Source organism: Cydia fagiglandana, chromosome 12 (assembly GCF_963556715.1).
Source record: "Cydia fagiglandana chromosome 12, ilCydFagi1.1, whole genome shotgun sequence".
Taxonomy (NCBI): Eukaryota; Metazoa; Arthropoda; class Insecta; order Lepidoptera; family Tortricidae; genus Cydia; species Cydia fagiglandana.
In genome coordinates, this window is record NC_085943.1 from 7,306,018 (window position 1) to 7,323,569 (window position 17,552).

Here is a 17,552-nt window from a genome sequence, read left to right on the forward strand (position 1 = left end):
TCTTCGAATTGGTCTCATATATCAACTGCTTGATATTTAAAGTACTCTAAACTGTTAAATCCTCAAACCATAAAGGCGGCTGTCACAGCAAAAAAGTTGAATAACCTTGTCAACATGTTGGGTGAAAAGATGATTAACCTTGTCAACATGTTGGGTGAAAAGATGATTAACCTTGTCAACATGTTGGGTGAAAAGTTGATTAACCTTGTCAACATGTTGGGTGAAAAGTTGATTAACCTTGTCAACATGTTGGGTGAAAAGTTGATTAACCTTGTCAACATGTTGGGTGAAAAGTTGATTAACCTTGTTAACATGTTGGGTGAAAAGTTGATTAACCTTGTCAACATGTTGGGTGAAAAGTTGATTAACCTTGTCAACATGTTGGGTGAAAAGTTAATAACCTTGTCAACATGTTGGGTGAGAAGTTGATTAACCTTGTCAACATGTTGGATGAAAAGTTGATTAACCTTGTCAACATGTTGGGTGAAAAGTTGATTAACCTTGTCAACATGTTGGATGAAAAGTTGATTAACCTTGTCAACATGTTGGATGAAAAGTTGATTAACCTTGTCAACATGTTGGGTGAAAAGTATTGCGATCCACAGTCAAACGTCACGTTTGTCTCGGGGCACTCGCACGCTTATCGCGGACTGTGGCACTTGAAACTCTCAGAGACAAACTCTTCATCAGATAATAGTACAGAAACACTGAGGGATGCCAAACATATGAATAACAAATGCTCGCCACATATACAGTATGTGTCTGACCATGCGGCTTTAAATCCAGGGCTTGATTTTACTCGCTAAACTGAGTTACTTTTACTATGGGACCAACCCTAAAATCGGGGAAATTTTTTTGGCTTTTCCATGGAAAACGTCGACTATTGAACAGCCAAAATGTATGAAAAAGTAAAAAAATTTTTCGGGGTTGGTGCCATAATAAAAGTAGTTCAGTTTAGCGAGTAGAATCGAGCCTTGGATTTAAAGCCCCATGGTCAGACACACTCTGTAGTTTGCCAAAGGAATGTCTCATTTCAATCATAGACAGAGAGAATCATACTATCTTACACTAGTACTAGCACCCAAAAGAAAAGGACGAGTATGAGTTTTCCTGGTTCCTATTGACTGACAAATTGGTTTGACCAAGTATAGCTGTGTAGACCAATGATTACTTTAGTGGTTAGGTTTTACCAAAACAGATGCATCTACGTGGTTCACCTATGAATCCGTTAGGTACAGTCGCCATCAGATATATCGGAGCGGTCAAGGTGTTCACAAAATCTGAACACGCACTCTAACGCCTTGGCAATAGAGGCGTGTTCAGATATAATTATGTGAGCACCTTGGCCGCTCCGATATATCGTTGCTTATCATGAACAGTGGTACAACTAAAAATGAAATGCTATTGCATTTAATATTCTATCTTTTACTGGTAAGATTTAAAGTCGAATGGCATTTCATTTTGTTTTGTGTCACTATTCATGATAAGCGTCGATATCTGATGGCGACTGTACTCGTTATAATAATTTATTGATTTTGCCTACATCATATCCTACAACCAAGCCAATCAAGACATAATTTTTTTTACGGCTGACGTTTTTGGTGGGATTCATAATCTCTCTTTGCATCTCACTGAAGGATAATTATAAATGAGACTTAGTTTAGCCGAATGCACTATATTATTTTGTGCTATTACAATAGTAAATTTTAGTGATATATATTTTTTCATATAAGTATACCTATTTATTCTGCTCGTGTAAATATGTTAGCTAAATGGACTAGCTCTATATATGTGACTTATCTGAGAGAGTTAATCATGTTCTGCATCGAGTGGTCTTTCTGTACTATTCATTTGTACCTCTGTGTTAACATCTTAATATTTGTATACATACACATCAAAACATAACTAACACTCGTGACTAATTTATCCGGGGTCTTTTAAGGGGGTATTATTAGGGCAAGGATTTCGTAGGTTTTTTGGCACTTTCTAATAAAAACATTTGTTTAATCGTTATTAAAGAATTCACTTGAGCATTTTGTATACTAAGTAATTAGTACGGTTTACGGTGAATCTGTACAGAAATACAGTTTTTTTCGCAGGTTGCCGAGAGTCCATTCCCTTTCCTACCTATACCTATCCCAAACTCGAATTATCTATAATGTTTACTTTATTATTAATGTCATAACATATAAAGCAATATGCAACGAATGGAAAATATTTAAAAAAAACCTATATTATCATTAAAACGATAACAATTTAAAAATATTCTTGCATATAGCTTTTATTTTTCTATGAATGAATGTTATATGTCCCTTATCACTGATACTGTCCTATGATTTTTCTCTGAATTGATACTCGTAATATTGTGATTTCCTGAAACTAATTTTCGATGGACGAGTAGCGAGTACTTGATGTGTCTTATCTTCTCTATTCTCCTAAGGCCCAGCCATATATAAAATCCAAAATTTGCCACTGAAATTTTAACCTATGGTGTAGGAAATAGAGTTGATTTTGCGTTGTTGGAGAATGGATCGAAACAAAGCAAAAGCGACTCTGTCCCAATTGAATAGGATTTAAATTTCATCAAACTGAAGAGGTACTATAGCTACCTTGGGCCTTAGGAGGCTATGTGTGTTCTATGTTCTGTCACACCGACGAACAAATTTGACATGCACGATGCAGAAGTCCTACGACATCGTACTAAAGGCAACACTCTTAACTGACCATTTTTGGGCCTTATAACTTTGTAATAAGGTTTACAAATCTTCAATTAACTGTATGGCCGATGGTATTGCACAACATCCTAGGAACCTCAAAGTTGAACACGAATTTACTTAGATTGATTCGTTAGCATGAAGATGTCCATTACCCCGGTGTAGAAGTCCATTATTGATTTTATTATAAACCCGGTTAAAGTTTTAGATACGTACTTGAAGCACATCTTTAAATTTGCCGTCATATACCTTAAGAACTGTCGAGATCAAAATTAATGTGCGATCATTAATACCGGGCTATTTAAAATGCAAACTCAAATAGGTGGACAGCGGCGCGGCATTTGTAATATTTCGATTAGTACGAAAGGATATACGTATATATCTTATTATTACAAGTTCAAACTTTACAAATGTTACCGCATCCGCGCCGGAACTGTCATCCGGGCTTTTATAGCTAAACTTAACACTAATAGTACCTTTGCGTGGGCCCGTCCGTTCACATATCAATGCCTATCTTACTCCCACTACTTATAAGGCCCGTACCTGACTGGGCGGTATGAAATCAGCGTGATACCTATCAGTATTGCTGTAGCCCATTTCATGAAAGCTAGCAACTTGTAGTACAAAGGTGACGCCTGTTTCACCACGCTGGCAACTATCGCAAGACTATGAAAATTCACCGTACATTGCTGGTCATCTACAGGAAAATGTAATTATTAGGTGTCAATTGTAATTCTGAGAAATAGGCGCCTAAAATTTAATTTTTACCCTTTTTATTACAAAGAGTCTTGCTTGTTTACAAGTAACAAGCTTTCGTAAAACGGGGCCCCATGATTGCTAAGGATGCGATGCGAGGTTCGCTTCCGCGGTAATTGCTGGAAGGTATAATGCATTACACTGATTTCACACAGACCAGTCAGAAACAGCGTAAATTATGTTGAGATAAATGTTACTGAGTATGGACTTTGTCTGATTGCGTCGGGGAGAAGACGGCTCGCGCGCGGGCTCGCCGGATCACAAGCCGCCGTCGAACCTCGAGCTGTTCCCTGGCGGCAACAACTCGCGCTCCAACAACGGTAACACACACCGCCAACACACACTACTGATCTGATAATGCGTGAATTCAAACAAGACTCTGGCGTAGGAGCGTCAGCTTAGGCCGCGGGCTAAACGCAAGTGGTCTAGCGGAAAATCGAGGCCGTTCATACATTTGGTCGAGCGCAATGTATGAATGGCCTGGATTTGCCGCTCGCTGCTTGCGTCCAGCACGCGACCTTAGTGTAGCTTGTTCTTTAAGTCTCTTGTGACGGCTATAACAGACTTAGGCGGTCTGCATGCCAACGGGAAACAGAGCGGTGTTCATAAATTGAACTCGATCAAATGTAGGAACGACTTTACGTTGCCCGCTGGTGTTTAGATTAGACAGTGGACGGACAGACACCGAGGTGTCGGAAGTGTCCTGGTTCTCGTTCAGTTAATTTAATTCTTTCTACCTTTCGATTCTACCTTTAGTTTAAAGTAAGTTCCTAAATATTATTATTCTACAGTGTTATATTATGATTGTCAAACACAATCTTTTTTGTTTTGATGTTAACTAGGTGCTAAAAGGAAGGTAAAAAAATAAAGCCCTCAGTCGTTGAGCTAAATGTGCATTGTGCAAGTAGGTAAGTATTACTTACCTACTTGGTAGGTACTTTTACCTACGCCATGATGTCAGGTTCGATTTCACGCGTTTATTAGATTAGTTGTCTGTGCATTGCGTTTGTGATCCCGGTCAATTGTTTCGGTTTATTTGTTTGCTACAATGCTTCAAGTTCTAGAAGACGCTCACTTGTCACACATATACATATTCTCGGTAAACAAAATATCCACAAACACAACACACGAACACAGATACAAATATACGAATACGTGGGTACTTAAATAGAAAGACGAGCGAGTCCGCTTTGAATTTCTAGATGCATAAAAGACTACGTGTATAAAACTGCTAATTGATTTTTACCATTTTATTAAAATTGTTTGTTGCCCGATTTAAAAAACTTATTTTTATATCGACAATGCATTTAATGAGGCTTCCTGGCCACTGATAAAAGTAACCAAAGGCATAAAAATAACGCTGAACTTGTAAAATATATTGCTAAATATTATTTTTGTGTATTTCTAGCATAAAATGCTGTTGTTTTTCAAGAAAATGTATTTCGTTAAAGACTGCTGTTTGACAATGGCTAGCCTTATTTTTTTTCTAAATGTAAATTCATGCCTTAGAAAGTGCTTTTACTGAGATTTATATAATAAATCAAGTCTGAACCTAGTTTCTAGACATCTCTTACAATTAAACACATACATTAAATCACGTAGCTGAGTTTTGGTTAGTAACTTTTCTTATCGAGTGCTGGGTTTATTTTAATAGTGTTGTTGACTGATTCGCTTGTTTGTTTTCGTTCGGTTCTCCTTTCTACTGGCATTAGTCGTGTCATGCATGTCGCAATCATTCATTTGTTTTTCGCGACATCAACTAATAGTGTTACGACGAAAATGTTCGCTATACGTCGCATGTTTTCATCGTAGAGCTTACGGCCATGTTCAAAATCATTCGTACGAACTAGTCCATCTAATTTTGATTCAGAATTATCTCGTAGTAGAGACTACTGTGGATTTATGTTATTTATAAAATAATATGTTTATCAAGTAGTATCTACGAAGGGAAATCACGCTTGACGCTGCTTCGTGAACGAAATAGCTTTTACAAAATTGTTGGAAATCTACCTGTGGTAGTATTACGAGTTGATTGTTGTTCAAATGCATAAGTAGATTGCAATGACCCAGGCGGTATCTTCAGGTACAGTCAACTGTAAAAGTATGGGTGTAAAGATCATCTCAAAAATATGTCCCATAACTCTTGTCAGTGAATTAAAAACTATGGTACATATTTTTGAGTAAGTTGTCTACACCCATATTTTTACAGTTGGCTGTACACCACAGTCAACAAAAAATAACTTAATCCGACATAGCTGTGGCAAGAGTACGTTGTAAATCGAATCGTAAGACCTTTTTCTCTCTGTTGGTTATTAAAATTATTAGACATGGTTCTATGATGTTCCCGTTTTGCTTTCTGAAAGATTCTAATTCGTATTGTTTGTCTTTGTAATGGCCATCGATGTGTGAATTACCATTTGAAAAACAATCAACTCGTATGTACCAATATTTAATTATTTCGGGTTGATGTTTAGTAGGCGTATTTTGTTGTCTTTTATTAGGTAGATTTTAGACATGTTTGTTACTAAATAATAGAATTTCAAACACAAATGAGACCTTACCATAATATGTTTAAAAATACTTGCAGCTTGTTGGCTGCTTTTAGTGTCACGCGGACCGTCCGTGCGGATCGCTCCGCACCGCCAAATTGTATGAGAAAGCTGTGCGCGCGGACCCGTCAGCTTTACTTTGTAACCATACCGGATAACTCAGGGCACGAAAGTGATGTAGCAAAATATATTATCGACAAAAAAATATATTGACATTACTGTCAACATCTAAATGTTATTCGACATAAATAGATAAGTATTACTTATTTTTTCCTAATTATTAAAGAAAAAAATAAACAAATTAAAACGTGTGGGTATATGTTTATTTCAAAATAGTTTTCATAATATACAATCAGTATTTATTCCACATTCGTCAGTATTAATGATTGCCGTCTAGATGAAAACACCCACTTTAAACTGCTAAACCTTTTTATAGTAATCGAGAATGTTCAATGAGCACATGTATGAATTTAATTATATCGACATCTTTTTTATCGGTATCAAATCCCTAGAACTTGCCCCGAGTTATCCCAGGTATGTTTATAACGCTCCCTGAACTTAATACATATTGGTCAGGATGCGAAGCGATCCGCACGGACGGTCCGCGTGACACTAAAACCAGCCTTTACATTACCGTGATTTCTATATCAACGATTAAGCCAGTGTCAACAAGAAGTAAACATCGAAATTGATCTTTAAAACCACATGGTAAGGTCTCATTTCACTTACAACTATATTCGTGTAAGTAACGAGGAGTTTGCGCAGCGTCGCCGCTGCCGTCGCCGGTTAAGTCGCCCGCGCGGACGCCGGTGGCGCCCGCCAAGGGCCCGTGCTGCACCGCGCTCTACGACTTCGAGCCTGAGAACCAGGGCGAGCTTGGATTCAAGGTATGCAATTCAAATATATGCAACAGCACCGATATGTATATGAGACCTTTAAACGGGCATGAGGGTCGGAATGTGCATGAAATTGGACTTTATCACTTTAAATTAAGGTCTAAATTGTGGTGGAAATATATTTAATATTTATCCCTGCCATAAGGTTCAAAACTCACGCTTCGTAACGAAAAAAACGAAAAAAAGCGCTGGTGACCTAGCGGTAAGAGCGTGTGACTTTCAATCCGGAGGTCGCGGGTTCAAACCCCCGCTTGTACCAATGAGTTTTTCGGAACTTATGTACGAAATATCGTTTGATATTTACCAGTCGCTTTTCGGTGAAGGAAAACATCGTGAAGAAACCGGACTAATCCTATTAAGGCCTAGTTTCCCCTCTGGGTTGGAAGGTCACATGGCAGTCGCTTTCGTAAAAACTAGTGCCTATGTTAACTCTTGGGATTAGTTGTCAAGCGGACCTCAGGCTCCCATGAGCCGTGGCAAAATGCCGGGATAACGCGAGGAAGAAGAATAGGGCTCAAAACTTACCACCACAACGACTTAACTCGCCTGTACGCTTTTATTTTTTTACTCTATTTTTTTTATAAGATGACATTGCTCACTTTGTCATGCAGACTTAGCTTCGTCCGAATCCAGTAAACTATATTTAATTTATTTACAAACAAGATATATACAGTGGTATTACTAAAATAAATTAACAACTAGCTTAAATCTACAATAGGCCCCTGAGGCATTGTACCAAGGAAGCTGGCGGCATTTCCTCGCTGTATCGCAATGCTGATACGTTATGCGAGGTAGCCGCCAGCTCATTTCATTTTGCCACATTTAACCAATCATGTCGTGTTCCCCAGGAAAACGATGTGATCACACTGATCAACAAAGTGGACGACAACTGGTTCGAGGGCTCCGTCAACGGCAAGACGGGCTACTTCCCCATCAGCTACGTTCAGGTCACCGTGCCGCTGCCCAACATGTAAGCCCAGTCCTGGCCGCACCATCTTACCGAGAAAGGTACTCCATCTGTCCAATTTGTATTGCATCTCACATTTTGCTTTAATGAGAGAGTGAGAGGCAATGAAATTGGACAGGTGGAATACCACCCTAAGCTGGGCGCTCACTCGAAAACTCAGAACGACGAATATGACGAATATGATTGTAACAATAGACAAACGCCTCGGACGCAGCGAAGCTTCCATGCATTAGTCCAGCGGTTGGCAACCTTTTAGCAGCCAAGGGCCACATAGTAGTTAACAGAGGTGACGCGGGCCGTACTTTGTTAATATTTATGACTTTATGAGACACTGTTGTTTGTCACTATTACATACAAAATAGGCAAGGCGGCTCTCGGGCCGCAAGTGACAGGTTCACGAGCCGCATGCGGCCCCCGGGCCAAAGGTTGCCGACCGCTGCATTAGTCAAAATAATTGTATTCCGGTCGGCGTCAGCGTTGAACGTGCCTACGGTATTGACACGCCAAGTGGAACCATGTTTAGTACTGTAAAGTATCATTGTATAGAACTTGCTGTGTAAACAAACCGCCATATTGAAATCATCATTCAGTGACAATTTTAATATGGCGGTTTGTTTACATAGCAAGTTCCATAGAATGACATTTTACTAGATGGTGCTGCACGGAGCCATATAATATACCTATTGGGAATTTAATAAGGATCGTACGCGTTCATGAGCCATCTTGTGGCTTAAATAAGATTTAATTATGTACTGTAAAGTGCAGTGGCGATACAGTTATTATGAATAATGCTCGTATCTCGTAGTAATCGCGCGGCTGTCAAACCCGCTTATCGCTGTGAAATATTGCAATGTGTAAAAAAGCCCTAAGCAGGAGACTCCTTTGTCACTCCGTACTCATAAAGCTAAATGCTGTACAGCGCCATCTAGTTCAGTGCTAAAAATGTACTCCCTTTGCTGCGTTTAGGTTTTTTTTGTTTTTGGTTACAAACATGCATAGTGCATTTATGGTGATTTTTCTGAGCTTTCGACTTGTGTGGGCTCGGCAAGAGTTGGAATAACACTGGCTCGCAACGCCGGCGACTTCGTGTCGGGGACATTTTGTCAATCGCCTAGCCTAATGTTTGTATTTTAAATGGTGTTTGAAGCCGATATTGTAAACAAGCAGCTAACTTGTTATGTACGCAACTGAAGAAGTGAACAAAACACATTTCAGCCATTATGACCGCTTAAACATTATACATTTGTTTACGTTGTTGGCTACTTCTGTCAAACACCATTTGAGAGTTCATGTAAGACCATGGCTGGTCCTCTCATGGCTAGTCCTCTCGTGGCTGGTTGTATGAATATAATATTGTATAAATAACTAAAACGATTGACGTTCAAGTTTACATGTACTGTAATCGTGTAAAAGGGGTCCATAGGTATACCGCTCAGAAATAAAGTCAGATCCAATACTAACAACCAGTGGAAAGACACAATGACTGCGTCCTGAATAAGGCACCAAATCAAATAACAGGCCTCTTAAATGAATCTACTGAAATAAAATCGCTGGAAGGCAGGAGTAAATTTACCTTATCTTATGTTCGATAATATTTGTACCGTACAAGACAATACAAATGAGGAGTGTCTTTTCATAAGGGCTTATTTATCTATGAACACCATATAAAAATAAGCCCTTTTGAAAAGACACTCTTCAAATATCTCTGTGAGACGCAGAAGCATTCGTGGCGAGGTTGGTACCTAAAGCAATAAATCAATACCAAATGACAAGACAGACAAAATGTTTTCGACAGCAACGTAGTCAATGGGTGCTGCGTTTTCAAATCGTTATAAAAACTGTTATATTCGCCACGCAGTATTACTCGTAAGTAGATAATACCTTCATTTCGTCTGAACTATGTCAAAAGCTCAATGTTATAGTTATGAAGTGTCCTCTTAAATAATACATACTCATTACTTTATCCATGGTTACCCCTGTTTTTACAAACGTCTATATTTTTGGTCACGTCTTCCAAGGTTTTTTTTTACCTTCCTGATTTAGCAGTGTAGCTATTTTATTGGACATTCCAGAATGTGTTTGCCTGTATGAAATGACATGTATTTTTTTACGGAACGTGAGATTTACCCTTCTGATTTTACTACATGAAATTATGAAAATAAATTGTAGGTACAAACTAGGCTCCGTTTAAAACACAATTAAATTATGTTTGGGCTTAATGATTATATTTAGTTTACGTTGCCATTTAATTATTATTTTTTTACATTTTGATGTATTGAATGTGTCAGTTAAGTATGTTTTAAGTATGCGACTGCATTATGTTAATATTGTATTAAATCATATGGCCGTGTTTTGGCAAACTATTACCAACGGTAATTAAATAGCATTAGAACGTGTGTAAACACAGATACCTTCCATCTTATAGCTAGGAAGTGTGTTACAATAATTAGAATTAAGCCTAGGATGGTCGGATGAAGGAGTTTTGAATATGCGAATCCCACCCCTAAAGCTAGGTACCTGTAGAGATTGGTTATTGATCATGAGACTTGAGAATCCTAGGCTTACGATAATTGTCTAGAGAGTAATGAATGAAGCACCAAAATAAAGCCACGCGGTGCGAAGAGTTAGGACACGTTCGTATTATGGCTCCTCTTCACGTTGGGCCAACGCCAACGAGGGACGCATTTATGCGTTAGAGGGAGCAAGTGATATTGCTATTTCATTCTACCGCATGGCTGCGTCCCTCGTTGGCGTTGGCGTTGGCCCAACGTGAAGAGGAGCCTTTAGGCTCATAAGTTGAGACTCATTCAGCGTCCAATACTATTTACAGTACAGATATAGTATACATTTTATGAGATGATTTTTTCGGCTCGTGCCCTAATCTCTTAAACAAAAGCCTGTTTGTTTTATGGAGAGGTGTTAGGCGGGTGCCAAAGCAACTATCGTGATAGTATTAATTATCAAATTTATGTAACAGCTCATTCTGAGATAGAGTTTGGGTAGTGTAGGACAATCGGTCGCCTGTTTGTGGCCTGTCAGGTAACACAATGAGCTGTTACATGAATTTAAACCATATAAATAGGACGGTAAAATTGCTTTTTAAACGAATTTGTTCCCGTTCAGTCAGTAGCGATAGCATTGAGCATTGGTAACCGATGCAGAAAAGAAACAAACAAACAGATTAGGGCCTTAGCCGAAAAAATCATTCCATAAAATTCATACTATGTATGTTATACCAGTAGTACTCGGCCGACTATGAGCCCAATGTAACGTGGCCATAGCTTTGCAAACTAGGTGGAGACGAGCAGCGGCTCGATGCCTTCGGCAGCATCAATTTTGAAAAGTGATATTTTCAAGTAATGTTTGTAAATTAGTTATTGTGAATCTATTTTTGTAGATGCGCTCTCACATTTGTATAGTATTTCCTCTCAACGTATGGTTAGCTGGACGCGTTATCACATTATTTCAAAACAGTGACAGCACAGAACATGTATTAGGATTATGGTGTAATACTAGTTAAAAATACGAGATTAGATTTTATAGTTATATCTTTGCGGGTAATTATTTATCTAAATGGAGAATGTATACAATGTATGTAATACTTATACTTAATTATGAGAATGGAGTTGTAAGTTGTTGCAATCTTGCCAGGAGTTTGTGGCGTTTCGATGTTTGATGTTTTATGGCGAAGTATAATATAAACATATTATAATGTCATTGTGATAACGTTAGATATCGTGCTGTTGGTGCAGTGTCCTAAACAGTATAATTATTACTTAAATCAATTTTACGTACCTATTATTACAATTCGCTCATACTTTTTTTTTTTGCATAATATTTTTTCTTTTTTAATTGTAAACTAGTTTATGCATGATTTATACCAAAACATATTGAATTAGGAATTTTACTTCATGGCCTCTATTAAAATAGTATTGTTAAATGTACTTGTAATAATAGCACTTATTGAATAAGATCTTAAATCGTCATATTTCACTTTGTCCAAATATTGATGTTGCAGTAATGTTGAACATAATTATCTCATTCTATTCATTTTCATAGTAATCATTATAAAGTGAATGGACCCCATTGAATCGCATTTCTGGCATACAAAGACAATACCTAGATCTAATGTTAGTTACACGTAAGTTCATGATAATTGTTCTATCTTCAAGTCTCCTTAATGTAAGTATTTTGAAAGAATAATACATTCATTAATGGTATGAGGATGTCGTGTTTTAATGTTCGGTGTGTGGGACAAAGCACTCACTGGGCTGTAAGAGCGCGTCTACGCTGACTCAGCGGTCAGAATTGACAATTTAACCAGTATAAACGCGCCTTAACATCTCATGTCGTCGGCTTACATCGCAAACCTCGGAACTCCTCAGGGGGAGTTACGAGGTTTACGACTTAAGCCGACGATGTTCCAATTTTAATCGATGTATGTACTCAATCTCTAAACAAAGTCCTCCTAAAATGAGTTTAAAATGTTGTTATGCGTAAAGTACGTATTATTGACCAGATGAATACCTAGTTGACTTTCGCTAATATTTATCGTTGACTTAAATCATATCCATGGAATGTTTGTTCAGTGTTGCTTTATATCCTCTAGTGTTCTACTTGGTACCCTGTATTATATTATAATGGATTGTTATCCAGCTGACATAAGTGCTGAGAAACCTAACGCGTAAATACTTCACCACCACCAGGAAACTATAGTTAACTATAGTTAAAACACTTGTGCGCCAAGGTACCTACTACCTACATAATATTATTATTCCTGTTCATGTTACTGTAATCTTAAATATGTACTGTAATTTGTTAGAATAAACTTGACGATTTACGACATGTAATACAAATTTAATATTGATTTGTATTAAAATTTATCCAAAAACTTATTGCTCGTTTTCGCCTCCTAATAAAATGTTAACAATTATATTGTTGTTTCTTTCCCCCCCACACCCAACAAATTTACATGTATATGTATAATCTCATAGAACAGAGCCCGTATACCCGTCTCCTGTCTACTTAGTATGCACCTTGAATGGTAAACCAAGTGGAAGCCTGAACTACTAAATATAAATAGAGAATCTTAACCCTTTATAAGGCCCGTTGACAGGGACGTGCTATCGCAGAATTTGTTGCAGCTATCAGAAGCCTACATTTCAAAAATCTATTTTAAAAGCAAGTTGAATATTCAATTAATGCAAACGATTTTGAGCCCTATTATTAAAACAGTATGGTCGAATTTCTGATTGAGCGTATGTGGTCGATATATCGCCTCTGCCTTATAAAGGGTTAAACAGATCGACCTAGTCCCTACCTAAGCTAAGCTTGTAATAGGGCGAGCTTGTAGCAGGGGTTCGTACCTACCCCTGAGGGCGACAATACACCTACATGCATACCTAAATAGATGGATACTTACGTACCTTAAGATATAAATCTGGAACAAAATCAATATTTTTATTAAGTATAACTCACATAAGTACCTACCCTTTTCACTTCTCATGCTCGTAACGTTCGAATTTAAGTCGTGCGTAGACGACATACAGTCGCTTATAGCGTTCTAGAGCATAAAGTCATCTATTACGACCCTTATTGACTTGGCAATAAAGTCCAAAATCTGCCATACAAACTGCCAGCCCTGCTGGCGCGCTCCCGACCGGCCAGAGTACGATTTTTTTGAGTCTCGGCAAATAACCTACAATATTGTATATTTTACTAACAATCGAAGTGAAAAGCAAGAGTGTATAACTCAGGCATAAATGACCATTTTTAGAGATCCGTACCCAAAAAGTAAAAACTGGATCTTATTAGTAAGACACCACTGTCCGTATGTCACCAGGCTGTATCTCATGAACCGTGATAGCTAGACAGTTGAAAAATACACAGATGGAGCTTTATTTGACGTTCATAAGCGCATTCTAATATGCCTTTGTGAGATACGTAGTATAAAAACAAAGATCACACTTACATTTTTACGAGATGGTTCACTTTTGCTAAGCTAATACGTACTTATATCGAAATAATAAGTTAGAACTGCTGTTCAATAACACAACTACCCTCCATGTATATTTCTTGACCATAACTGTCAGAACATAAGTAAGGTAAATAAAGTATTTTATAATAATAAGCCATGATATTAAATTTGTATTAGTTTGCGTTAATTATTCTATAATAAATTAAACTAAATGCAGCAAATACATTTGTTGAATTGAATTATTATAATAACCGGATGTGCAGGAAACATCTTACTTGTTATTCCCACCAAGAAGTGGTAGAAGGGGTGAAGTCTAATCGAATATAAGCGGGTGTCTGACAGTTGTGGGTCACTTCTCAGTTGGAGAGCTACGACGACGAACGAAGTTAAGTGTCAATTTTATTTAATTGTGATTTTATGACTTGTTATAAATTTCTGTATGTTTTCTTTGTGTTATAGTCTGATGGTATGTACGTTACAATCTTTAATGTGAATATAACCCTTTGATGAGTTTTTAATAGTTACTATGTAACGTATATTCCAACTGATTACGGTGTAATACATCATGTGGCTTATTGCTCGATCTTTATTACTATTTTAAACTATGCCAAGTGTGTACGTTAAGGTAGCCAGTACTAACTATTAAGCCACCAATATTTATTACGCATAAAATAATATTTTTGTGAATGATGTGATAATAAAGCCGATTAATTGTTCCATAAATCTACAATATACTTTTACTTACAATCTGCTTATATAAATATATTACTTAAATAATGTCTACCATTTTTCATATTCTAAACCTTGTAGTTGTCGCTATAATAAATACATTACTTTGAGCAATAATTAACTAGTCTTAATTAAATACTGCCTTACATCCTTATTTCCTATTTTATCAACGATAATATTAAAGTAAATCTGACATCAGAAGTGGGATGATATTACACACATTCTATGCCTACAAAACTAATGTTTCAGGAGCAGTACGAGTATAAGGACTGCTTATGCTAGTCAACAGCGGGACGCCATCCAACTCCAAACAGACACTGTAAGCCGCGCTATCCTGGACACAAGGACACTGGTGTTTCACTTTCAGTGAAAACCCCAGGTGAAACAAGATATTTGGTATACTAAGCATGATGCTTTTTATGGAGAACCGCAGCAAGCAGCTCAAAAGTACTTCGCGAAACAGAAACTGCCGCACCTGTGAGACGCTGCGGAGTGGCGCCTGTCTGGAAGGATGACTGATGAATGATGTTGTTTCTGGTATGTTAAAATTTGGTTACACTTAAAAATAGGACTGTATAGGTATGTTTAGATATCGAATCACATCGAATAGTTACCGAGTTAGATAAACGTAAACGTCTGTCCTTTTCATAACCTGTTATGTAACCATAATGACGCATACATACATATTTTCTAATCTATACTATTCTAAATGACGACTTAGTTAATGACTGAATCGAATAATAATAAAAAAAGAAGCTATTTGTGAAATTGGATTTTAGAAAAGCAGTTTGGTTTGAATAAGTTTCCAAACGTTGGAATAACGTTATTTATGGCCTGGATAAATATTTTAATCGTGATCAGTTAGCTACAACTCGAATCTCATTATAAGATTTTGAGGTCTGCATTAAAGACTACGTTGGAAATTTTAGGCGGTTAATAACAATGGGCATTTTAATTGTAACTTACCGCGTGTCTTAAGTTAGGTACGTTTATCAAGTCACGTTCAGCTGTCGGTTTAGTTACGAATTTGATACTTAATTTAATTGTCGCGGTTATGATATTTGTCGTCAGATTTGTGACTTTTCCTAACCGGCCGTTAACGGTATACAGTTAAGTGGAAATACCCTTATACGTCCTTTGTATTTTATTAGTCACATTATTTCTTATTTTTGTTACGATTGATACGAATAAATATTTATATAACACCAATTACTTAGGTTCAATAGTCTGATATCGAAGGCACATATCTTAAAGATTCTATCTCACCGATCAGGATCTTATCAAGGAACTATTTCAATAAGTATAAAACAGTAAACAATATTAAACTGTCAGGTCGTTTTAAAACTGTAAAGGATAAAGTCAACACGCTTTTGGTTTTCAGTTACAAGCCCCTCGTAAGCTTATCGATAATAAAACAGTCGGTGGTAGTCGTGATACTTTCATAAATAGTAGTAACGGCTATTTACAATTTTGCACCTACAGTGCTTAATGCGAGTTCTGTGTACAGATAGTAATACGTGTTTGGCATAAAAGCGTTTTTGAAAGTATGCTTCCAATTTGATAAATTTACTGATTGATGGGTATTAAATGACTATAAAAAAAAAGGATATCTCAGTGACAACCTTAGACAATTACGTCATACAAAATAGTAGACTAGTCAGTATTGTTCTTGTGGTAATCAGAGGTAATTCAAGTCCCGTGTTAGTAAATTATGTTTTGAAACCGTGAAGTTGAAAGATTTTTGCACATGCAAATTAGTCAGTAAATAAAAAGCACATATTCTCTTGGTAATAAAAATACTTTACAAAAAAAAAAAAAAACTAGTTTTCTTTTTGATGACGATGTTACTACTATGGGACGTAGTCTAAATATCCTTATCGATAGATGTCAAAAAGTAACGAGTAACACTTTGCAACAACTATGATTTACAAAAAAAAAATTGTAAAAATGTATTTTAAGTGACATGTTTACCAATAACATATACTTTTTATGTACAAGTACATAAAAAAAAATTTTTTTTTTGTTTTGGGCGAAATTGACATATACACATATTACATTATTTTCTCTCTTTTGACCTCAGAAATGCGTGGCTAAGGTCTTTCGCATTCCTTGTGAACACCATGTACATACGATATTTTAAACTGTTATATACTTTACCAGTTCTCGTAGTAAACTCGCATAAGCCCTTGGGTATATGTACCACCATTTACCTGGTCTGGCGGTAATTAAATATGCTGCGGTAATAAAATGCCTATAACAATGGCAATTTTGTACCTATGATCTTCTGGTTCATTTTAATGTTTGTTTTAATTTTGGTACATACAAGAAAACATAAGACCACCGGAATACTGATAAAGCCAAGTGGAAGGTAGATAGGTGAATTAACCTTTTGGTGCCACTTGTTGCTATGAGTGAGCTGTTCAGGAATAAAATGAATCGTATAATCCTGATTCTATAGTATTTAGCAAACATCAATTTTTTTTTTATTTATACCTAACCTATTGCCATAATGAAGCATGACTGATATAAATAATATGTCTTCGAATTAATTGTGTCCTACCCAGAAGCCCAAAACATCCTAGACCCATCCTAGAGAACGACTTTTGTAAGATGAATCCGCCTTTGTACGATAAGTTAAGATTCAACTAGAAGAATATCGCGTTATCTCCTGCGGTTTAAGGACAGTTACGATGGAAGCTCCAAAATACCATTTCATAAAAAGAAATACGTTGCCTATTATTTGTAACCACATTTTTATTTTGCCACCGAAGCTTCAGCTAAATAAAAGATAGATCTATACATATTGAATACATTATAGATAATACTGATCACTGACTTTTAAAATAGTTGTTTTGTGGGATGGCCGAACGGAGTTTAAAATTCTGTTACATTAGGTTTATATAATTCATGGGAGTGCCCAACGTAGTCCTAATGGAATGAAAAAAAAAAACAAAAAAAAAAAAA

General features: G+C 36.8%; 1 protein-coding gene across 7 annotated transcripts in view; it reads left to right on the forward strand.

Moving 5' to 3' along the window:
* Positions 1 to 12,815, forward strand: part of LOC134669515 (endophilin-A) — a 124,805-nt gene extending 111,990 nt beyond the window's left edge. For 5 of the 7 annotated variants that reach the window (XM_063527104.1, XM_063527111.1, XM_063527107.1 and 2 more), the window contains 4 exons: positions 6,785 to 6,906; positions 7,764 to 7,926; positions 8,031 to 10,519; positions 10,663 to 12,815. In XM_063527104.1, coding sequence (XP_063383174.1) covers positions 6,785 to 6,906; positions 7,764 to 7,889 — 248 coding nt within the window. In that variant the 3' untranslated portion in view covers positions 7,890 to 7,926; positions 8,031 to 10,519; positions 10,663 to 12,815. Of the gene's footprint in view, positions 1 to 3,700; positions 3,791 to 6,784; positions 6,907 to 7,763; positions 7,927 to 8,030; positions 10,520 to 10,662 lie in introns of all 7 variants that reach the window. The other 2 variants (XM_063527108.1, XM_063527110.1) reach the window with 2 other exon arrangements.
* The last annotated feature ends 4,737 nt before the right edge of the window (positions 12,816 to 17,552 follow it).